Source organism: Dreissena polymorpha, chromosome 12, assembly GCF_020536995.1.
Source record: "Dreissena polymorpha isolate Duluth1 chromosome 12, UMN_Dpol_1.0, whole genome shotgun sequence".
In the NCBI taxonomy this organism is placed as follows: domain Eukaryota; kingdom Metazoa; phylum Mollusca; class Bivalvia; order Myida; family Dreissenidae; genus Dreissena; species Dreissena polymorpha.
Window position 1 is genome coordinate 60,647,435 of NC_068366.1, and position 25,271 is coordinate 60,672,705.

The 25,271-nt window shown below is 34.9% G+C and overlaps 2 protein-coding genes across 2 annotated transcripts in view; one reads left to right on the plus strand and one right to left on the minus strand.

The window, feature by feature from the left end:
- The window catches only part of LOC127853503 (uncharacterized), a 201,866-nt gene that overhangs the window by 77,391 nt on the left and 99,204 nt on the right, over positions 1 to 25,271 (minus strand). Inside the window, exons 51-59 of the mRNA XM_052388058.1 lie at positions 24,902 to 25,109; positions 23,352 to 23,614; positions 22,712 to 22,798; positions 20,961 to 21,068; positions 20,360 to 20,446; positions 16,733 to 16,777; positions 12,062 to 12,126; positions 1,253 to 1,456; positions 647 to 912 (exon numbers count right to left, since the gene is read on the minus strand). Of these exons, the coding sequence (XP_052244018.1) occupies positions 647 to 912; positions 1,253 to 1,456; positions 12,062 to 12,126; positions 16,733 to 16,777; positions 20,360 to 20,446; positions 20,961 to 21,068; positions 22,712 to 22,798; positions 23,352 to 23,614; positions 24,902 to 25,109 (1,333 nt within the window). The remainder of the gene's footprint in view (positions 1 to 646; positions 913 to 1,252; positions 1,457 to 12,061; positions 12,127 to 16,732; positions 16,778 to 20,359; positions 20,447 to 20,960; positions 21,069 to 22,711; positions 22,799 to 23,351; positions 23,615 to 24,901; positions 25,110 to 25,271) is intronic.
- Positions 5,971 to 10,410, plus strand: LOC127853509 (uncharacterized). Its single transcript, XM_052388068.1, has 2 exons — positions 5,971 to 6,614; positions 9,293 to 10,410. Exons 1-2 carry the CDS (start codon positions 6,283 to 6,285, stop codon positions 10,302 to 10,304), a joined length of 1,344 nt encoding a protein of 447 aa, XP_052244028.1. The 5' UTR covers positions 5,971 to 6,282; the 3' UTR covers positions 10,305 to 10,410.

Consider the following 25,271-nt stretch of genomic DNA (forward strand, 5'->3'; position numbering starts at 1 on the left):
ATCATCTGTTTATACAAATAATAATGAATTATTTTACAACAAGAAATCTTAGCCCAAGAGATGCAAGCCTCACTTGGAAAGACACTGTTTAAGCCCCTAGGACACGCAATACCACTTACGTTTGAGACAGCTAGACACTGTTCAAGCCCCATTGGAAAGACACTGTTTGAGTCGCTTTGACAAACCCTGATTTAGTTCCTTTGGACAGCAATTTTTAGCCCATTTGGACAGACCTTGTTAAAGCCCCTTTTGACGGACTCTGTTTTAAGCCCTTTTCCATTCTTAAGTTGGCAGAGGCAAAAGAAAATGTGTTAACAAAAAATATTTAAAAAAATCTTAAGTTTAAAACAAGAAATGTGTTTGTCGGAAACACTATGTCCCCTTCTGCGCCGCTTTGATTTTTTTTTACCTTTGACCTTGAAGGATGACCTTGACCTTTCACCACTCAAAATGTGCAGCTCAATGAGATACACATGCATGCCAAATATGAAGTTGCTATCTTCAATATTGCAAAAGTTATGGCAAAATGTTAAAGTTGGAGCAAACCAACAGACTGACCAACAGACAGGGCAAAAACAAAATGTCACCCACTATAGTGGTGGGGGACATGAAAAGCACACAATTCTCTTAGAGTAACCTCCCTTACCTTGAAAGTCCATGAACTCGTCAATAAGAGTTGTCTTTCCTGATCCAGGCGGCCCAACGAGCAGAACGTTCTGACCGGAGGCGGATGCAAAGTCCATCAAAATCCTAGTGCGGATAGTGTCAACAGTGTCCACAAACACTTCGCCAAGCATGTTCTGGTTGTCCGCATATACAGCCTCCGGCACGCGCGAGATCCACGGGTCCCACTCACCAGACTCGTCCACGTAGTAATCAAACACGCAGATGTCGCGATCATCGTCAGGCAGCCTGCAGAAATACAGAGAACACTTGGTAAGTGATGAATGCAGGTTTAGTTTAGTCAGCGAGGGATTTTTTGTTACTTTTGTGTGTGACTTACTTAAAACAAAAGATAAATTTCATATTATTTTATTAAACAAGCACTCAACAATTTTTAGGCAAAAGGTTTACAATTGAACCATTTGTAAAAACAAATTCTATTACAACTGCTTATCACTTTTTGTCATATTTATTTTTCAGTTTAAAACAAGTTACAATGAGGTAGACAGTGTTTTCAGATGATATTAAAACCATTTAATTTACACATTTGACAGCGTTTTCAGATAATATTCAAAACTTTACAACTTACGCAGTAGACAATGTTTTCAGGAGGTCACTGAATGCTTTGCGATCTGCAGCCTCCAGGAGTCCTCCAAACGTCCAGATGAGACAGAAGAGGTAGAGCCTCTCAATGTGGAGCTCCCCGCCGATCTCGATGTTGTCTGCCAACATGGCTGCCAGCAGACCCAGGCATGTCTTGAACATCCCCACCTCGGACAGACGCAGTCGTGGCCTGCAGGGGTAGTTTATACAAATTATAATTAACTAACTGAATTTGTTAAAAGATAGATTACATGGAGACTAAGCTTGGGCTTTGACAATTATTTTCTTTAAAATTTATGCTTGTTATTGCCTTTTTGTATGAATTACCAGTATATATGGCTCAAAAGGTCAACTCTTCTATATTCAACACAATGATGTTTTTTATGTTTAATTATTTTAAAATGCCTAAATCTGTTTTTGTGTTAAAAATAAAAGGAGAAAGCTTATCTTAATTTTTTTTTCTTTAATTCATGCGTCAATGATATAACTCATATTTTGTTTTGCAGTAAATCATTGTCAAGACCAAAATGTTGCTGTAATTGTGTAACACTTTTCACCCCCATTAAATGCTGGCGGTCCCTACTGGTATATTGGTATATGTTTAAATAGCTACTAAGTAAACAATCTCTAGATGACAAACTAAGAATGAAATCTACCATGGTGGATGAAGTTAAACCTTTTGTTTTCTAAAATTGACCAAGAACAGCATTTATGATGTTAAAGCAACCATGTAATTCAACAAAACTGGTATCAAACCATGCAGAAAGGAAATTAAGACACAAATCAAAGCTCTGTTATCCTTTAAAATGTACATTTTGTAATATTTTAAAACTTTTTTTAAAGATTATTATGAAACTGTAAGCTCCATTCTTATTTCAAACAGTTTATTGCATACAGACAGTCCAGTACAACATGTTTCCTTGTGAGCAATATTAAATATACAGACCAATAGAGCAATCCCATTGTAATGGCATAGCAAAAAAAGCAGAAACATGTATACTTCTATTGACAACTAGAATTGAACAAAGCACGATGATTTACATCTTTAACATAGATATTGCATCAATCCAATTTAATCCTATTATCCATCTATTTTCGATAAAATATGCATACAAAATAGTTATCGCATCAAGTCCCAAGTCCAGTATTTTGATGAGAGCTTTACAGTTCACATTGGAAGAGCACCAAAAAATCAAATACAATTGCAAACTATTAGTTTTTAATCAGGCAATATGCATTTAGTGGAATTTTACAAATGAAAATGAAAGTCTGTGATCTACGATTCAGATACATAGCATTTTTAGATGCACCAATTGCTATTATACTGCAAGCTAATTGAAATTACCTTACAGCTCGTGATCCAGACCTAATTGTGGGTACAAACAGTGATGGCTTAGAAAAAGGTACACTATTTTAATGAAAGCGGTTTATGGAGCAATACAAATAGTTCTCATTCATAAATGAGAGACAATAAAACATAAATTAAACAACTGCATGAGGCAATGAGAAATTAAAGCTTACATGGCAACATTCCAGATCTACATTTCTACCATAGTGAATTATGTAGTTTAGCTTTTTAAAAAATGGCTATAAAACAAGAGCTGTGTTTGTGAAACACAATGCCCCCTACTGCGCCGCTTTGAAGCCATAAATTTGACCTTTGACCTTGAAGGATGACCTTGACCTTTCACCACTCAACATGTGCAGCTCCATGAGATACACATGCATGCAAAATATCAAGTTGCTATCTTCAATATTGCAAAAGTTATTACCAAGGTTAAAGTTTGTGACACATACAATGACAGACAGACAGACAATGACAGACAGACAGACTAGCCAGAAACAATATACTCCCGATCATTCGATCCGGGGGCATAACAATACATGTAGCTTCTTGGGAAGTAACAAGTACTTTCTAAGATTCAACTTCATGACCTTTTTTTTTTATCGTCACTCAGATTCAAATTTCGTCTTGATATTGGTAAGTTAAAAAACGATTCAATAAGATTGTGTGATCAACTGGTTTCTTGAGTATTTACAAGGATCTTCTACGATCTGACCTTGTGACCTACTTTTGGGACGAACGTGAACATGCTTCAAACTTGGCTTAAATATTGTCAAGATAAACACTCAGACAAGTTTCATTGAAATTGATTCATAAGTGCGGCCTCTAGCGTGGCAATAATATTCACTTAGATTTGACCTCGAGACCTAGTTTATTGGATGCACATGACCCAGATCAATCTCAGCCGATAAATTGTTGATAAAGTCATTCTGACCAAGTTTCACCAGCACAGAGTCATAATGTGGCCTCTAAAATGAAAACAAGCCTTTACAAAGATTTGACCTGGTGACCTAGCTTTTGAAAGCATGTAGCCCAGATTCAAAATGGGTCAAGATATTGTAAAGATAAACTTTCTGACCAAGTTTTGCAAAGACTGAGAAATACATCTGGCTTCTGGATTGGTAACAAGATTCAACCTGGTGATCTAGTTTTTGGACACTCGTGACCCAGGTTCCAACTAAGCCTAGATATTGTCAATATAAACATTCTTACTAATTTTCATCAAATAAATGTTGCCTTAGCATGATAACAAGGTGTTTCTAAGATTTTACTAGGATATCTATTTTTTTGGAATGCACCTGACCCTGATTAGGACTTGACCTAGACGTTGTCCAAATAACAATTCTGACCAAGTTACAGCAAGATTTAGTCATTAATATTGTCTCTAGAGTAGAAACAAGGTTTTTCCAATATTTGACCTGGTTACCTCGTTTTTCGACACACTTGAACCGGATTCGAACTCGGCTTTAATATTCAACGGATGTACAAACATCCATAGGTTTCATCCAAATTGGATAATAACATTTGGCCTCTTGAGTGGTAACAAGCTAAATTTTTACAACACGGCATGTAATACTATGATAAGACGCCTGAAATAGGGCGATTACAATAGCTCACTTAACGGTTAGGTCAGCTAAAAACTGTTAAGAGGTTATTTATACATTTAAGGACGTACGAGGCAGTTTTAATGCAAATTTTGCTACACCTAGAATTTGATAAGTTTTGGTATTTAGGTAGAACCATCTGTTGTGGAAAGAAAAAAAATATAAAAGTCACCATTGTTGTTCAATTTTTATTCACACTTGAACAACAGGCATATTTTAGCACAAGAACAATTCACCAATAAGGTAATAACATAAGAACTAGAGTAAATTAATGGGAAAAGTGTTGAAAACAACCTATATTTATCACAAAATATGTAATACTGATTTAATTAGACTGTAAATTAAAAAAAAAAATAACATGCATCGATTGATTTATGTTTTTTTATCAATTTTTAAACATAAACAAAAACAACAGAATTTCACATATGAAAATAAATAAAAGTCATCAAAGTCATTTTTATTTTTAAATGCCTTCCTGCACCTAGATTTTTTCCAAATTTACCTAAATGTTAAATGAGTTATTACTTAATACAAATATAAAAAGAAAACAATAGGTCACTGTTGTCGTTTGTACACAAATGCAGTTTTGCGGAAGGTATTAAAATGCAATTTAAGAACACAGTGAAAACCATGTACATGGTGCAGGTCAAAACACATACTAGAACATGTATTGCTGTATGCCAATGAAAATGCAGATTTAAATGTAAATGAAAACACAAATTATGTGTTGCAAGATGAGTACAAGAATAATAATACAGTAAATAACTGAAAACAAGATGTATACAATATAGTAAAGGGCCCGTCGAACAGTTTTAGGCATGTATGGAAGCTTGTCATTAAATACTTAAAATGCTTTATATTGATAAATTTAAACATTTGAACTAAAAATCTCCAATAAAAAAAACAAGAATACAATTTAAAAAAAGGAAAAACAGTAACCCTCAACAGGGCTCGAACCACTGACCCCATGATTCCTGGAGTAAAAAGCCTCCCGCTTAGACCACTCGACCATCCACGCTCATGTTGAGAACGGATGTATTTTTAACCTAAATAAGCAATCCTCGTAGTTTCCCAAAATATAGCTTCGCGTCTATACGACGCTTTATCTGTTGGACGGCCCCTTTAAAGGGGCATATCAAAGGTATTTAATTTTCATGGACAAAAACTGTCCATTTTTGTACCTTGCGTTCATTGTAAGCATGTTTTGTTATTCTTTCGTTCTTACATTGTTTATATACTTTTTTTTCCGAATATTCGAAATATATTGCACTTATTTCACAACCGGTGTTTCAGTAAAAATATATTTGCGTGAAACTAAACTGCCGCGTAAGTCCTTAAATGAGCTGACATGTAAAAATGTTTAAATCAGGTAAAGTATATTTAAATTATTTATTATATTTTTTCCATCAATTTTTATCAGCTGGCTAATATTTTTATGTGGAGTATCCATCTACCTTTCAACCTCCAGTTCTTGTATCTCTCTGTTACAAAATGTTGCATTTACATTTAATGCAGACTTCCTATATCTCAATTCATATGGACAACAAAATCTGATATGCAGAGAAATATTCAATATGATTGAGAAGGATTAAACTCAATCGTGTGAGTTGACTTAATGATATGAAACATGTTCAACTCTGTAGAAGTTATGTTTATCTTTAATAAAGTGCAATTCAGGATTCTTGTGTTTCAAGTTTCTTAACATAACAGTTTGTAAATACAGCCAGTGAGAACTGTTAAATCAGCAAAGACTAATCAGATGATTTGTAACCTCTGATTTTAGAGTGTGCTTGTTCACTGAAAATATCATGTGTAATCCTATTTTCAGAAAATGGTTTAACCCTGCTTTATCAGCAAAATTCAGTGTATTTAATAAGTCATGTGCGCTTAACCATGCAACATAATGGAGCTTTATACAAGCTTTAAGTAAAGAACATGGGAAATATATTAACTACAAAACTGTGTGTGTTTTCATAAATACTCATTTTGTTTGCATGAATGGGATCATAATACTAGCGAAAACAAAGCACTTCAAACTCAAGGACAGTTCACAATATCTACTGCAAAATGGCGACATCTGTAGATTCAGGTCATAGTGGTTCAGACTTAGTGAAGGACTATGTTTGTGGAGGTTGCGAAAGCAGACAAATTTATGAAAGTGCTGATTATTTTTGTGCAACATGTACAAAGTTTTTCTGCAGAAAATGTATTGATCCTCATGATCAAATATATGCAAACCATTCCAAATATGGAAGAGGCGAAACATATAAATGGCCTCTTACAAAGACAATGGAGGATTTGCTACTGAAATGTGATGTTCACAAGGACAAGAAACTGAAAATGTTTTGTCAAGACCACAGTCAGCTGTGTTGCACTGATTGTGCTTTTCTGTGCCACAGGTAAGTTGCACACAGTCATGGAATAAATGTGGAAAACCCACCAATCTCAAATGGTACAAACAAAGCTGGCCCAATGAAATCCTTTCTAAATCACAGGTGGTTAGCGTGTGGCTATGATATTAATTAGTAAAAACATCATTTTGAATGATAAATAATCATATTATAACGAAAAATTAACTTTTCTGAAAAAAAAAATCACTATCAAATATATATATAACAAGGTATGCAACTCAAAATCAGCCCAAAACGGGGTGCATCGCTTTGAACAGTCATATCTTCATCAATTGTGCAGCGATTTTCACGATCTCGGTCTTATTCAACGCAGAAATGAATTTCCTTTCTGGAAATGTATATGTCTTGCAATATTTTTACAAATGCTGGGTCAACTTTTAAGAAATAACATGATACACAACTCGCATGACCCAATTGACAGTGATCATGCAGTCTTTATGAATGAAATCTCCAGTTGTAAAGACACACCTCCGCATTGGACCAATGAAATCACTCGTATGTTTAAAATGTCAGTTAGTTGAAATGTATGTAAACAAAGGTTTCAAACGGCTCTGGACAGTTAGTCTTGATGCATAATGTAACGACAAGAACGGTAATAATGTTTTTTCATACGTTTTATTGAATTATGGTATCGAACTACATGAACTTTGTAGGGAAGTTGCCCTTTACTCCGTGAAGATTTCAGTCTTAAAGACAGCATGATCACTGTCAACTGGGTCATGCGAGTTGTGTATCGTGTTATTTCTAAAAAGTTGACCCAGCATTTGTAAAAATATTGCAAGACATACACATTTCCAGAAAGGAAATTCATTTCTGCGTTGAATAAGACTGAGATCGTGAAAATCGCTGCACAATTGATGAAGATATGGCTGTTTAAAGCGATGCACCCCTTTTTGGGCTGATTTTGAGTTGCATACCTTGTTATATATAGATTTGATAGTGATTTTTTTTTTCAGAAAAGTTATTTTTTTCGTTATAATATGATTATTTATCATTCAAAATGATGTTTTCACTAATTAATATCATAGCCACACGCTAACCACCTGTGTTCTAAATCACATACAATACATCACATTCATGTACCAATCCACCATTATTATTTGAATGAATCAAACATTGTTACATAAAGGGGATCAGCCTTGTTTGTACCTTGGTATTAGTGGTTATTTCCAATGTCTATCCCAATCCAAGAGAAGTATTGTATGATTATGAGGTTTCAGAAAGAAGGCATCATTCACTGGAATCAATAAAATATGTAGTTCTGGCTACCATAACTTTAAATGTCGCTTTTTATAATTTTTGACTGGCGCGACTTTATAGTTATGGACCAACCCCATTAGGAAAGGCAACCAGAAATTCCCGAAAATTTAACAGTTAACAAAGACCGGTCCAAAACAGCTTTTAAATGCAGTTATTGACCCAAATCAACCACTTGATCGGAAAGATTGACATTTTTCAAATTTAACTGATATATTCTTTCCCAAAATACTATCTTAAAACTTTAAAATTTATCTATTCTGCTCTTACATATCGAGAAAAACAGCGATGTGACAGACTTTCTTGAAATGCGAATCTCCCGAGATTTCACGGTCATATGACGTTATTTCTACTTTTAGTAACATACCATGTGCTCAAGTGTTTTAAAATTCAGAATGACATTTCCCGGTATTTTAGATTATTCTGGCTTGTTTTGTAAACAAATTGTAGTGTAAATACAAACTCTACGTAAATATTATTTAAACTACCTGATTCACACTGAAATCAGTCTTATAATCCACCAGACGTAAGTTGTTAATCACAAATAATAGATTTCAGAAAACGAAAGTAATGTTTACCATTTCAGCATAAAATGTCAAGGTCGATCCGAAAGTATCCAAATGAAAACTCGTCACGTGACAAAGCAACAATAGTGTACAAATTGTGAATTTCAGACTGATGAGAGTTATTTTCATCTATTGTAAGATGCATTCGAAACATTTGAACCTTAAAATTTTCCTTGATGCAGTAATTTATATTCATTCACCAATATATCTAGAAATGTATCCAAGAAAATGAGCATTCTTTGATTTATAGGGTGACATAAATATGTTAGTTGTTACGACTCTGGTTGACTTTCGATACGGGGTTGGCTTCAGCGTACAGGTATGTCAATACTATATAAACTGTACGCTAAAGTTTCTTTATCTATAAAATATGTATTTTTTAAATTCTTCAGCTTATCTCCACATTTGTTAATGGCATTTTACAGGTATTATACACAAGATTAGAGTGTCTATGGCTGCAATGTTTGAAGACATTATTGCTAGACGTCTATATTACAAAATAGGGCAAAAATTGGTTGATGTATGCACAATCTTTAATTGATATGGTTTTTGTCGGTACAGGATTATATGCTCATCCTTACTGTTAAATTCTTGTTTATAAAACTGTAAAATTCTTATTTATAAAACTATTAAATTCTTGTTAATAAAATTGTTTAGTGTAAAATAGATCATGAATTTTATTTCTTTTAGGATTTTTTTTTTATAATTTAAACCCAAAATGTTTGCCAAGACATGACCTGCTTTGCACATTAAACATTTAATAGTTGTTGATGTTTTATTGTAGTAAGAAAATGCATGCTCACAAATGATCATGCGTTATTTTGATTCTTGTTGCTATTTCAGACAGTGCACAAATGTGGCTCTTATTTTTGAGTCAGCCAAAAACCTGTCAATGGATATGCAACAGTTATCAAACAAACTGCAAACTATTGTTGATGAATTAAATAAGTTTAAGATTACAAAAGAGGCCAGCATGCAGTCCGTGGAAGAATCATGTAATGAAAAACTGCTAGAAATCCAAGACCTGCGAAAGAAAATAAATGCTGCTTTGGACGCACTAGAAAATACAACATTTAAAGAATTGGATGAAATTCGAACCACATTACTAACCTCTCTCAAGAAAGATATTGACAATGGCAACAAACTGAAGGATGACTTACAAACACTCAGAGAAGCTGTAAATGGCCTTTGTGATAAAAGTAAAAAAGAACTTGAGTTCATAGCCAGCAGAAAATGTTTGGACAAAATACAAGAGTCAGAGTCATATCTGAAGGAGAACCATGTAAATGTGCAGAGTTCAATAACATTCAGAGCAAACACTGACATTTGGCAGTACTTGTTTAAACAGTCAAGTCTAGGAAGGATTGTAGACAGTATGCAGTCTCTCAAACTCAAGATGAATCCAGATCAGGTGTTAACTCTGATGAGGACATCAGAGTATACTGTGAGCATACCAAGTGACACATGTCAGAATTACTTCATCAGTGGCATTTGCAGCATGCCTAGTGGCCAGGTCATTGTTGCAGATTTTCATAATAAAAAGGTGAAACTTTTGGACCAGCATTATAATGTGTCCAGTCACTGTGATGTGACTGGTAAACCATGGGAAATTTGCCCTATCACATCCAGTGAGGTTGCTGTAGTTTTTAATAAAGATGTGCAGTTTATCTCTGTGAACAATGGGAAGTTGGTCAATGGGAGGCAGTTTTCATTAAAACATGATGTCAAAGGTATTGCCTATCATCAGGGAGCATTGTATATCACCTCCGGCACTACATTGTTCCAATACAGTCTTACCGGATCACAAATAAAAAAGTTGTATGAGGATGTAAGCCGCTGTTGGAGAGGTACATGAAATTTTCTATACATATAAATAAAAGGTTGTATCTATTGTTGATATTTTTTACAAGTATGACAATTTTGATGTAACAAATGACAATAGAGTAAATGCATGTATTATAGTCTTGACCTTCTTATATATATAATGTTCCATGTTTTGCAGTGTACACATGTGCACTGAGTCCTACTGGAGACAAAATCTATGTCACCAATTACTATCAGCACAAGCTCGTCACTCTGGCTACAGATGGGACCCTGATATCCACCTTCACGGACACTGAACTACAATACCCTAGGGGTGTTCATGTTACACCTGCAGGACAAGTGCTAGTCTGCGGAGAATTTTCTCATAATACCATACAAGTGGATTGTGAGGGAAGAAAGAAATTGGCAACTCTGGCTTCTCAGAATGATGGACTCAGCCAACCAGCGTCTGTCTGCTACAACACCAACACTCACCAGATCATTGTGGGACAATGTAACAGTAAAATCATTGTTATGGACTTGCAATAGCTCATTATGTGAGAAAAAACATTGATGTAAACAGGTTCATAAATGTATTGCTCATTTTCTCTTTAAATGGCTAATTTAGTAATAGCAGTTTGTATCTAGGTAAGGAAAAAACTTATTGTTTTAAGATTATCTTTTAATATTTACAAGTAATTAAACTTTGATTTGAAACTAACGGTTTAAATGCTCTAAAGATTGCACAATTTTAAACATGAATGTATGACAACAATCTATAATCTTTAAGTGGATTAGCTCTGCAGTCTTGCTTCATGCCATATTAAAATATACAGTGATAAATGTGTTTTATGTTAAGTTATTGTTAAGATTTACTTACATTTGATTATTGATTCATTCGAGTGTTTTTCATTATACGTTAGTAATTATAAAGGCTTTATTGTGTCACTTATGCATTTTTCCTATGTATGCCTTTGATAGCCTATTGGAGGATTAATACTAAATAATTTTGTTTAAAAAAAATCAAACTCTGAAATTCAATACAATGTCACAATAATATGAAACAGCTTCTATGGCAATAAACTTACAATGTTTGTGTGGTCAAAATATATATCCCTCTAATGTTTACTAACCACTCGAATAATTTAAGTCATCTGGTAAATCTGAAGTTTTTCAGTAAAGTACACTAATTGCTATAAATTCTCATTATCCTAAAACAGTTCAAAAGACTATGAATCAGAACATATTTGAATAACAAGATATGTGTCAATAGGGCACAGATGCCCCCTCATTCCACTTGTCTCAAAACACCACATACATTAAACAAGAGCTGTGTTTGTGTAACACAATTCCACCTATTGTGCCACTTTGAAGCCATAAATTTGACCTTTGACCTTAAAGGATGACCTTGACCTTTCACCACTCAAAATGTGCAACTCCATGAGATAAACATGCATGCCAAATATCAAGTTGCTATCATCAATAATGCAAAAGTTATGACCAAGGTTAAAGTTTTGGGACAGAATGACAGACAGACAGAATGACAGACAGACAGACACGCCAAAAACAATATAACCCGATCATCCGATCCGGGGGCATAAAAATAGGACTATATCTATATTTTGACGGAATTGCATTTCAGAATGGTTTCAACAGACTTCCATTGCAATATTTTAGAATATTTCTATGTACAGCTTACGAAAATGAAACACCTTCTTACCATCTTCAAAACAACCTATTTACCTGGGAGTGGGGGAAAGGGCTGCAAATTAGAATTAACAAATCACTAGAAAGAAAAAAAACACTCACTTGGCCTCATTGAGAACAAAGTTGATGACTGGGTCCAAAGTCTTCTGGAAGGCACGCTGTAACACCTTGAAGAAACAATCCGCACAATGTGAACAAAAATGAACAAAAATCTTGCAAGATTGTTGAATACTAACAATATCATTTCTTAAGAAACAAGAGATGTGTTTGTCAGAAACACAATGCCCCTATCGCGCCGCTTTGAAATAAAATTTCAATATATCATTTGGCAGGTTTAGAAATTATCTCCCTTTTAAAGCTTATTACTTCCCTTGGATTGTATTTTTTTACTTTTGACCTTGAAGGATAACCTTGACCTTTCACCACTCAAAATGTGCAGCTTCGTGAGATACACATGCATGCCAAATATCAAGTTGCTATCTTCAATATTGCAAAAGTTATTGGCAATGTTAAAGTTTTCGGACGGACGGACAGACTGACTGACTGACTTACTGACGGACAGTTCAACTGCAATATGCCACCCTATTGGTGGCATGAAAAACCCATCAAAGATGCTGAATTGTTTTTAATGGCAGCTGATTAGTTTTAATGAAATAAATTGTATATTTATTATAACATAATATTGGAATTGCCTTATTATTTGAAGTTGCCACTTTCTTTATAATGATTAGAGCATTTGATTTGTATGAAAATTTGTCATAGAAATGCAACACTAAACGCAGATAAAATATCTATTATAAACATATACTTTAAAAGAAAATTACATAAAATATTATGACCAACATTTCTGACCTGTAAACAAAACATATTACCGTCACAAACAGGGATCATATTTTTTTCGGTTTTGTCGGTCCTAGACCGATTGGGGTCATGAAAGACCGATTGAAAATCCCAAACAGTCGGTCCGATTCTGTTTGCTATTAAAATTACCATGTCATGAAATCGATTACACAGTGTACATGCTAACACACCCTAATGACATACTTATCTCGATTAGATGTGATAAACCATTCGCTGCAGTCTCTAAACCGGTCAGGACCGGTTTATTGCGCGCCAGACCAAGAATAAAAAACTTGTGAACAGCGGATTAAAGACGAATCAGATAAGACGCGCCTGAATGCACGCGCTGTAACTAAACAAAACATGCCGATACATTTTCCACCAGCGTAATAATCCGTTAATATAATTATGAATGAAAGTCGCGGATCTGATCGACAGAACAGCCGAAAGTTATTTTTATGGGCGGAACTTCACATAAAATAGTACACAATAAAAATAATATACATTGAATAAATCTTGTAAATTAGTAAAACCGTGTTAGAATCGAAATAATTCGTGTACTTTATACTTTGTTGTTGAATAACTCACGACCGGAAAATTAGATGCGTGGTTTCAAATGCTTCGCTCTCGTGATTAAATCCCTACGCATCTAAACTATCGGCCGTGGGTTATTTGACAACAAATTATTTCTTAATTATTTGGTTTGTTGTTGTCAGTACCCAACTTACGCACAGACATTTGTTTGGTTCAGTGCATGTTTGTAAGCTGTTATCGAGTCAACAACAATATTAAACATCGGTATAGACCTACACAGATTAATAATATGGACAACGATGAAAAAAGTCTGATTAACTAAACAGCACACGAAACAACAATGAAAAACCCAGTTGAGAAAACTCGTTCCGATTAAAAAAATGCCTAAGGGAATTTTACTTGTACTTGTATTATACCACCTTGAATGGCAAAACCAATGGTATATATTTTAACGTAATTTGTCATGATTTCGGATATACATTTTCGGATACTTTTCCCCATTTATATCCGGACCGATTGATGTTGCGGGAAAATATGATCCCTGGTCACAAACTACTCTTCCAAAACAAGAAGAAAAAGAAACAAGACAATACCAAGTGCAAATCTTATTCATCCAAAACGGCAGCTGCAATGTTTGCATTACATTAAGCACTTGAAATAGGCTTCTTCTGTCATATGATGATAACCATTTATACTCCTAAAGTATTAATACATTTTTTTTTGTTGGACTCCAATCATTTTTTTGCAATCATTCTGAGTCTTTACGCTGAACAACCATTTATAGGTGCTTGCTATTAATTTAAACCCTGTACATGAATTAACAAAAGTAATTTGCCAAACTGTCTTGAAATTCAACAGAACAGCACTTCTTAATATTGTACAATAAACTTTTCACATCTTTGTTATTGAATACTGTACAATATTCTTAATGTGTTCACTTAATTGTTGTTTAAACTTACACATAGATCACATAAAACAGTGTAAGATAATTTATATAAATAAAATATTTATACATATTATAAATTAAGAATAAACGTAAATGCATTTTTTAACATCAATTTGCCATCAAAGATATTGCATATGAGTAACAAAGACATACAGAAATATATTTAAAAAATAATTGTAACCTCCTTCAAGCTTATATTTGTATGACATTGAAAATGCAAAACCCCCAAAAAACCAAAACCCTAGTAAAGTCACTGAACGGAGAAAATATAACCACAACACTACAGAAGGTGCTTTTTTACAAAACCAAAGGTTTGGAGTCTACACACAACACTATTGGGTGCTGTTTTTTGTTTACCCCTTCCACAGTTTTCTCCCCTGTTGTTAATTCTGCCGCGTCTGCATTGCCACTTTCACTTGGGGCAAACTACCCAAAAATAAGTTTGAAGCATTACATAAATGTCTCACTTAGCATTATGAAGCTTTGCAACTTTGTATTTGAAGTAGCAAAAAAGGATTGTAAGTAAAATAAAATATTGCAATATGGCATAATATAGTAGAAATAATTAAAAAACAAAGTTGTGATAATGTCTACTAAAACCTTACCATAAAGTGTTGCAATTATTATGAATTCAATCATTATACAAAAAGATAAAAGTCTATTAGTTACAGGCACCAAAGTTTAAGGCAATGACTACTTTAAACCCATCAAATACTGAATACTGAATTATTCTGGGATAAAGTTGACTTCTAAGTCTATACTAAAAAGCTATTTCCAAGTCCAATTAGCTAGCTCACACCATAGGCACACTAAAACATGTTAAATTCATACCGAATTAAAGTAATTTGATATAATGCATGTAACCTTGGGCTAATGGCTTCCCGCCCTCAGTCGTATAAAACTACCTATACATATTGTAGCTGAATTACATTCAGTTCACTTAAGATAATTTTATGAAATATAAGATGACTATTCTATAGATATGTCTTATTCACATGAAACACAACTAGAGCTTTATCACAGACTTGATGAATACCCCCACATGCCGCATTGACACATAATATTTTGCATGTCGTCTTCACAAAAAACAGCGGACACCATGCTCAATTTTTAAAACGCATTAAGTGACCCCTTGACCTAGTTTTTTACCCAGAAAGGCCCATGTTCTAACTTGGCCTTAAGATCATCTCCATAAAACTTCTGACCAAGTTTGGTGAAGATCGGATGTAAACTACTTGAATTCGAAAGCGGACACCATGCTGAATGTTAAAAAACGCACTAAGTGACCCCATGACCTAGTTTTAGGCCCGTAATGGCCCATGTTCAAACTTGTCCTAGAGATCATTTAGATAAAACTTGTGACCAAGTTTGGTGAGGATTGGATGAAAACTACTTGAATTAGAGAGCGGACAACATTGTGATGTTTAAAACGCACTAAGTGGCCCTGTGACCTTGTTTTTGACCCGGCATGACCCATATTCAAACTTGCCATAGACATTATCAAGATACAACTTCTGACCAATTTTGGTGAAGATTGGATAAAAACTACTTGAATTAGAGAGTGGACAACATGGTGAGGTTTAAAACACACTAAGTGACCCCGTGACCTAGTTTTCAACCTGGCATGGCCCATGTTCGAACTTGACCTACACATCATCTAGTTACAACTTCTGACCAAGTGTGGTGAAGATCGGATTTAAACTACTTGAAATAGAGAGCGGACACCATGCTCAATGTGTAAAACATATTAAGTGACCCTGTGACCTAGTTTTTGATCTGGCATGGCCAATGTTCGAACTTGGCCTTCAGATCAACTAGATAAAACTTCTGAACAAGTTTGGTGAAGATCGGATGAAAACTACTTGAATAAGAGAGAGGACACCATGCTGAATGTTAAAAAATGCACTAAGTGACCCCGTGACCTAGTTTTTGACCCGGCAAGGGCCATGTTCGAACTTGGCCTTAAGATCATCTAGATACAACTTCTGACCAAGTTTGGTGAACATTGGATGAAACCTACTTGAATCAGAGAGCGGACAATATGCTGAATGTTTAAAACGCACTAAGTAAACCCGTTACCTAGTTTTTGACCCGGCAAGGCCCATGTTCATACTTGGCCTAGACATCATGTAGATACAACTTCTGACCAGGTTTGGTGAAGAACGGATGAAAACTACTTGAATTAGAGAGCGGACACTTAATACGGACCGACAGACAGACCGACTGAACGACCGACCGACAGACAAGTTCACTCCTATATACCCCCCTAAACTTCGTTTGTGGGGGTATAATGAAGTTGTGTTGACAATTTTCTTTTATTTTGCAAACAATCTTTTGCAACATTAAATTTTAAGCAATTTTAATACCAACATCCAACATTCAACTAGCCAATGGGAACTAAATACAGATGTATATGAACAATTCAAGGGTAACAAAAACAACATGCTCAGTACTTTCTGTCCACTTATTGTCTGGCCTTTCTGTGTTAGTCGATTACTCTGAAACGGGTTCGCATTATTTGTTTAATTTCAATCTCTACTAAACAATCAGAGGTACTTCACATATTCAAATATAAAACACAAACATAAAAATATTCAATATCATGTTAATGCAATCTTTTAAGCTAATTTTGATATTGGGTGTAATACAAAGTGCTTAATGATGTGTTTTGTGAAATATGTCATGACATGAATTCTTGATTGCTTGTATGGTCACAATTTGTGGGTTTATGTGAAGTTTTCGCCATTTTTTACAAGGACATCTGTCATAGCACTTACCATCGCACACTTTTTCTGTATAAGCTGGTTAACACATACTATGCCAGTAACTTTTAAGTGTCCTACTTTAATCAGAGGTAGGTGAAGAATGGCCATAACTTCGTTACCAATCCATACACATGTTATATGGCCAGACTGGAAATCGAATACGCAATCCTTGGATTTGTTGCCCAGCGCTCTACCAACTGAGCTAGTGGGTCCAATTTGTTGTTAATTGAATATGACACATGTTGCCAAACAACTTACCCTAAATTGATGACATTACATTAGTGTATCAAGTTATATAATAACATAAATTTATCTGGACATGTGTTGTCCCATGCTGTGAAACCAACGATGATGATACTAATTTATACTTGGACTCCTTCAGACATGCTCAACTAGAAATAACACTACTTTGACATTGATCTTAAAGCGATTAACAAAAGTGATAATACTCACTAATATGCTATCAACAGATGTTAGTTTTCAAATAACATACAAACATACTAAAACAATCACATATAGATTATGAGTCTACTTCAATATTCTTATGAGAAGTAATGATGACATATATGCCCATTATTTCTATGAGAACAACCAATCCAAAGTTATCACACAAAACAACACAATCGCAACACAATTAATGCTCAGAATCACACTGGTTACCTCTCGAATCTTGCAAAAAAGGAAAGGGAAAGGCTTAGTAAAAATAGTTTCAAAACAAGTCCCTTGATGCCATTATTTATGCTGGTTTAAGAAATTTAACTACTGTCATATCTACAGACAAATCTGTTTTTATGACTTATAGTTGGAAAAGGTAAATAAAATAGACAAAAACATTCTTTACAGTTTTGAATACAGTGCAACAAATACTTTGCAAAACACAAATATAATTAATTCTACACTCCATTTACATAATTATGTCAAATAAGATTTGACATAAATATGGTAATTTGATATAGCTATGTGTTTTAGATGTGTTAGGGCTTTTTTAATTACAGTTTTTGACAAAGTATGGTTATCTTAAAAGTCAAGGCTGTAACACACCAAATCTGACAGGAACAGTTTGGAAGTATGTGCAACAAATGGAAGACTGACTAGTGAACATTTGATAGGAACTATCAGCTGTTATTTTGTAACTAAATTTTAACATTTCAATATATAAAACAAAATGAAAGACGTGTTTTTATTTTTAAATACTTTTTTAATGGTCATCATGGTTTACACTAATACTAAAGTGTCCCATGAAAGCATAGGTTCTTATTACAGTAGATTATACTGGTTTATAATTACTTCAAACTTATTGTATCAACTTAAACTTTGTACATCAATTAACTTTAAAGATTTGTTTGTTTTAAACAAATGGGTCATGCTCTGTGAAAATGGGATTAAATGCATGACATTGTGCGTAAAGTGTCATCCCAGATAAGCCTAAGGCTAATCAGGGACGACAAATTCTGTTTTTATGATACTTTTCGTTTGAAAAAAATTCTTAGCAAAAATTCAGTTAAGGCGGAAAGTGTCGTCCCTGACAACACTTTAGGCACATTCATTAAACCCAAATTTCACAGAGCCAGGCTCATATTCATTTATTACATTGCAATATTGACAACAACAGCTGCAGTTCCAGGGTCCCCTGTAAGTGTACTTGACAGTCAGTATGTTCAACACCAGGATAAAGAAAACCACTAGAAATGTGTCACACACACTGATGCCCCCACAACATGTGTTTGGTCACAGGAAAATCCTCTATGTATTCTACAGTGGACTATATATTCCAAAGTGGAAAAACTGACAAGATCCACTCAGTAATTGAAGAGAAATTGAAAACACAAAATTTTGAGACTATAAATTCTATAGTTGAAAAACAGACAAAGGGCCTTGATTCTGTCAAAGCAAGTCACAATTGAAATGATTTTCTATTCTATCATCTACATTTTATTCAATGCAAAAGTATAAGACATATTTACACTAGTTAATTTTTTTGAATAAACAAGCTTTATGAAGTGAGCAACAAACAAAGGGCCATAATTCTGTCAAAGCTAATTGCAGCTGAAATTCCATTTCATTCTTTGCAATCATCTACACATTAAGGTCAATTGATTGTGAAATCTTGAGTAAGATCCTACCAGTAATTTAAGAGGAGTTGAAAACGTAACCTACAGGACATAGGTATGTATGTACAAAGTACGGACGTACATGTGCAATTCATAATGGCTAACACTCAGTGGTGACATTAATATCAAAGGTTTGGTGACAAACTAACCCTCTGCTCCTCTCTTTCCTGGCAAAAGCAGCAGAAAAACAAAAGGAATATTGCAAGCAGAAACAATGATTACATGTACATCCAACAATAATTACATGTATACCGTGCTATCTTTAGGCGTAATACTTTTATTTGGTATGCATTAATGGACAACTTTATCATATAAGCAAATGTCATAACTTGACTGACTTTCAATCGCTATGTGCTTATTTATGTCATTTTCAGGAGTAGCCATTCAAACAAGTTGGCAATTGTGGTCAACCAGTTGGGCCATTGCGGTCAACCATGAGGTCATTCAATCAACATCCCAATTTTTTGTCCAAAAGCTGATAAAAAGTTATAAACTAAACAATATATTATAAGCAAATACAATTCAAAGCTTTATTTTAAAGCTACAAAACACTTATTTAGGTGCAAAGTTCTTTGTGAATAAAACTCATTTCAACAAGCCAGTGTCTACAGTGTGTTGACTATTTGAGTTCACAAAACTGTCAATCAGGCTTACCTCCTAATCAATACAAAATTCATACATAGTGAATTAGTTCTGCAATTTGTACTTTTTATGTTCATTAGACATGACAAAACTCCTGCATTCATATATTTGAAAAAAATAATGAAAAAAGGGCCATACACCACAATTTATGGCAATATATTTATTAATACATGCACAACTAATTTTCTAGTAATGGTTAAAAAAAATGTTTTAATAAAGAAATTGTCTGTACAAGTGTCATACACATTTTCCATGGAGGATATGCATATCCCTTGCGAACAAAAAAACATAAGCATCAAATTTAAACTAGAAATCTGCTTTGTTTCAAAGGTGGAAAATTATAAGCATTAAAAGACATCAAAATGTGTACCCTATTTATAAATAGTATTTTAAAATCATTAGTCAAAACAGTACTTAAAATTATGTTGTTGTTTTTTACATGATAAACTGGTTAAAACAATAAACTGGGAATAAAAACTATGCGCTCTTCATTAAAAAAGTAAATAAATTGAAATCCAGGTTGTATCAATAAATGTTTTTTTTTACAGTTACAAATACATACATGTATTTCCTGAGGAGTGCGATTTTCCAGCCACGCCTTCGCGATCGGTTTCCAGCCCACCACATCCTTGTCAATATACAAAATGCCCTGAAATACATCAGTGGGAACAGTATAGCAAACAGAACAAACATATTTTGAACATCAACTATCAGATTCCCAAATTTTTAAAACAATTAAATTTAAAACAAGAGCACCGCATAACAGATGCCATGCTCGGCTACAGGTGCAGTTTTGAATAAATGAAAGCTTGTCAGAATTTTTTTTTTAAAGGTCACAGTGACCTAGACCTTTGATCTAGTGACCCAAAAATGGGTGTGGCATGTAGAACTCATCAAGGTGCATCTACATATGAAGTTTCAAAGTTGTAAGTGGAAGCACTTAGATTTTAGAGCCAATGTTCAAAGCCTTAAAAAAAGTTAAGGTTTTAGCATGACGTGGACGGCGGACGACAGACGACACGACGAGCTGGCTATTATAATACCACGTTTTTTTTGCCGAAAACGCCGAGTAAACAATAAAATAAAATGGCAATAAAACACAAAAACTATATTAATGAGACTTAAGTAGACATAAACCAAAGCATGTAGACCTTGATACTTACACATCTACCAACTGTTGATGGGGAGGCCTCTGCCAGTCTCGCTGTCTCAAAGATGATGTTGATGTTGTCTGACAGGAACAGCTTGTCACCATTGCGCAAATGTAACACCTCAAAACATGCAACATTGGTTAACACAGGTATTACATGGGTTTACACAAGTATAGCACCCGAAAACATGCAACATTGGTTAACACAGGTATTACATGGGTTTACACAAGTATAACATCTGCAAAAACGCAACATGGGTAATCAAAGGTGTACATTTTCAAAACGTGCCACATTGATTAATACAGGAGTAACACCTTTAGAATTGTATCACGGTTTGAAAATAACACCCCTAATATCAATACATTAGGCAAACCTACACATTGCAAGTTTAAATCAACATTGAAATCTTTGAAGTTCCCAAAGAGACATGACTTCTCAAGATTTAAACTTATTACACTATGGAGTTTCAATGAAAAGTCCAGCCAACAAGAGATCTTTTCTTTTGTAAAACAGCTCTGCCCCTCATAGTGAAACAAATATTGAATGAATGCTAATACTTAAGCAGACTGGTTGTACACGTATGAGCCTTGAACTGGGAAAACAGGGCTTAATGCATGTGTGTAAAGTGTCGTTACAGATAAGCTCTAGCAGTCTGCACAGGCTAATTAGGGACAACACTTCCCGACTGAACTGGACTTTGGCTAAAAAGAGACTTTAAACGAAAATAACCATACAAGCAGAATGTCCCTGATTAGCATGTGCAGACTCACAGGATAATCTGAGTCTACACTTTACGCATACATATTAAGCCAAGTTTATCGAGAGCCAGTCTCATATGGACATTGTCAGGGGAACCAATAACCCTTCTATCAATTTCCGAGGGCGATAACTCTGATATACCTACATCAATCAATTGGATCATCAAACATGGCTTAAATATAACTATAACCTTGAAAGTTTTCATTAAGTGGGGTAAAGCTCAGATGAAAGCTGTTGAAAAGAAAAACAGATAAAACAAGATGCTTGATTCAATAAACACAGATGCACCAAAAGGGAGCCTTTTCTGTATTGATTGACTGGCCCATTTAAATATGTCCAAAGGAACAAGGAAGAAAATAAGGTCATGCGATGTTTTGTGCTGAGAATTCAATGGAAGTATTAACACTTTTGAATACGTAGTTCTGATGTTAAGCAAATGGTAAAGTCCAAAAGTAGTTTCATTTCAAGGTCAAAACGAGGTCAGGTGATGTGGGAATGTTGATAGCGTGCATAGGTAACATCCATAAAAGTAAAAGATTGGTAGCAAGTGGTGTTGGTGTAAAACAAAACATGTCATTGTGTGTTAACCAAGAATTTGAACCTTCTGAAACATGTCATATTTGCTTAACCTTGTATATAGGATCGAGCAGATGGATGGAAGGAAGGTCAGACATGCATATAACTTTAAGCCTCTCAACATCAAAAGATGCTGGGGTTATACAAAGCCAATTTCTTATAGAGCTTTTCTCTGTGAAAAAGGGGTTTAATGCATGTAGATAAAGTGTGGTCCCAGATTAGCATATGAAGTCCAAACAGGCTAATCTCTTAAAAAAGAATTTTGCTAAGAAGAGACTTCCTTTAAACAATAATACCATCTAGTCGGAAAGTGTGGTCACTGATTAGCCTGTGCAAACTGCACATGCTCATTTGGGACAATACTATATGCATGAATTAAAACTGCTTTTTCCAGAGCGCTGCTAAAATGCAAGGGAGAGCATCCTTACCTTGTCTCCGTTGAGAACGCTGTTGAAGTTGTCTGCCCACCCTGTGTTCAGTGGACCATCCAGGCATAGCCACGTCTTACTCAAGTTCTAAAACATAAAAAATATAAAAAATTCATTGTTTGATATAGATACTCAGGTTCTAAAACATTTCAAACATGAAAAATACCATTTTAGAATGAGATAATATAATTTATAATGTTTTGAAATATTGAAAAAATGAAAGACACTAAGTTAGACAGATTAGGAACTTATACACAACAAGAATATCAGTGAAACTGATAGATACTCCACAATGATGTGCTTCCTCAATGAATGAGTTAATTGTGTGGAATCAAATTATTATTAAACTCTTTCCCTCTCAGAAGCAAATTAAGTGAAAATGGCTATTTGCAAACAGCATAAAACCAGAACAGCCTGCGAGTAACTCGCAGTCTGTTCAGGTTTTATGCTGTTTGCTGTTCATCAGTATCTTAGGGTTGGAAATGAAGCCTCAAAAACTTGAATCTAGTAAGAAAGGTCTTGAATTAAATGTAACGTTCTTAGTGACTACAAATAGGTCAAAATATGTATCTAAGTGGTAAAGGGTTAAGGGGCACATAACTCTCTGAAAAATCAAAATTACATGATAATTGTTTCCTACCCTGTTAGCTTTCCTGCATGCATTGGTGAAGATCCCGTCAGTCCAGTCTCCATTCTGAGAAAGGTGTCCAAACATGAGCTCAGATTCGTCAACGACCAGGGGGTTGATACGTATCAGCTTGTGGGTCTTCTCAGTGGCAGTTGACCCCTTGCTTCCCCCTGACCCCCGGGACAGGGCCGCTTTAGGGGTCATGGACAGGGAGTCAATTAGAGTCTGTATGCAGGTGCTCTTTCCACTGCCTGGCGGACCAGACACTATCAAACCTGTAAGCAGATTAACCCATTTATGCCTAGTGGACTCTCCCATCCTTCTAAATTGGATAAATTTATTTCCAAAATTAGGGATGTCTAGTATATTTATTTCTATATTTAGAATATTTCTTACAAAAAATCCTTTAAGCAAACGGCGTAGACCCAGATGTCTCATCTGGGTCTACGCTGTTTGTCAAGGCCTTTTTTCTAGACGCTAGGCATAAATGGGTTAAACCAAAATAAGACTTACACTCCACATTGCTTTGTAAGCTATGTTCAAGGGAAAAAACTCAGAAATGTGTGGATAATTGGGTATAAACAAGGGTCTATATATCAATACATCATATATGCAATTTAAATTTAATCGCTTTTGACAACAAAAAAATTCACTGATTATCCCCCGCCATCGGCGGAGGGATATTGTGATGGCAGAGGGATATTGTTTTGGCATTGTCCGTCCGTCCGTCTTTCCGTCCGCCCGGAGCCATATCTTGGAAATGCTTTGACGGATTTCATTGAAACTTGGTATGAGTATATATATGGATACTAGGATGATGCACGCCAAATGGCATTGTACACCATCTGTTAATAACAGAGTTATGGCCTTTTGTATCTTGAAAAAATGCTTTTTTTGAGTGTCAAATATAACACTTTTGTGTCCAGAAGCATATTGGCGGGGGATATCAATTCAACGAATTCGCTTGTTTACCTTCCAACCAATTGACTTGAAGAGTGGCATTATTAAAAACATAGTTATAATTTTTGAATATCAGCTGTACATTTTGATAAGTAATGTAAAGTTTTCATTTGATGTAAGAAGTAAACAATAGGCAACATTCAGTAGATCTTAATTGAAATTCAACTAATCCCAAACTGTTTAACAGTATTGATATCCACATTTTTTTTGTCAAGCCAGAATAGCATCTATCCAAATGCATTTAAACAAAGTCTCCACATTTCTATTTTCATGTCCTCTTGTGTGTCAGATATTCCAATTTCACCACTATTTATTCTTTACCCTTTCCCGCTCAGGAACAAAGTGAAAATGGCTATGTGCAACCAGCATAAAACCAGAACAGCCTGTGAGTAACTCGCAGTCTGTACAGGTTTCATGCTGTTTGCTGCTCATCAGTACCTTAGGTTTGGAAATGAGGCTTTTAAAGTCTTTGACTCCATTAAGTAAGGTCTTTAATTTAATTTGATTTTTGAAGGGACTACAAACGCATCAAAAAGCATTTCCAAGTGGTAAAGTGGTAACGTCCAATGATCTCAGCACTAACAATGTCTAGCCCTCCATACCGTGATGAACACTGGACAGGTTGTACAGCTGGACACACTTGGCCAGCCACGGCTTGTGGGCAATTAGACCACGTTCCTTGGCCTTCGTCTCAAGTGCAAGGTCAATGTCAAAGCCTCGGGTGCGCGCAGACATAGCACCAATGATGGGTGGTGCATCAGGCAAGTTGGCAAAACAGTCCTTCAATATACTCTTGAAGATTGGCATGGCCTGTAGGAAAAGGGAAACAACAGAATCTGAAACATATTTATTCATGAAAATTGACCTTTTGATTGCTTATCTAGTAAAAAAGAACATTAACAAAAATGCAACATGATATTCAGGTCAAGTATGTACTTACCAGTTTCATAAACTCATGTTGACTTCTTAGAG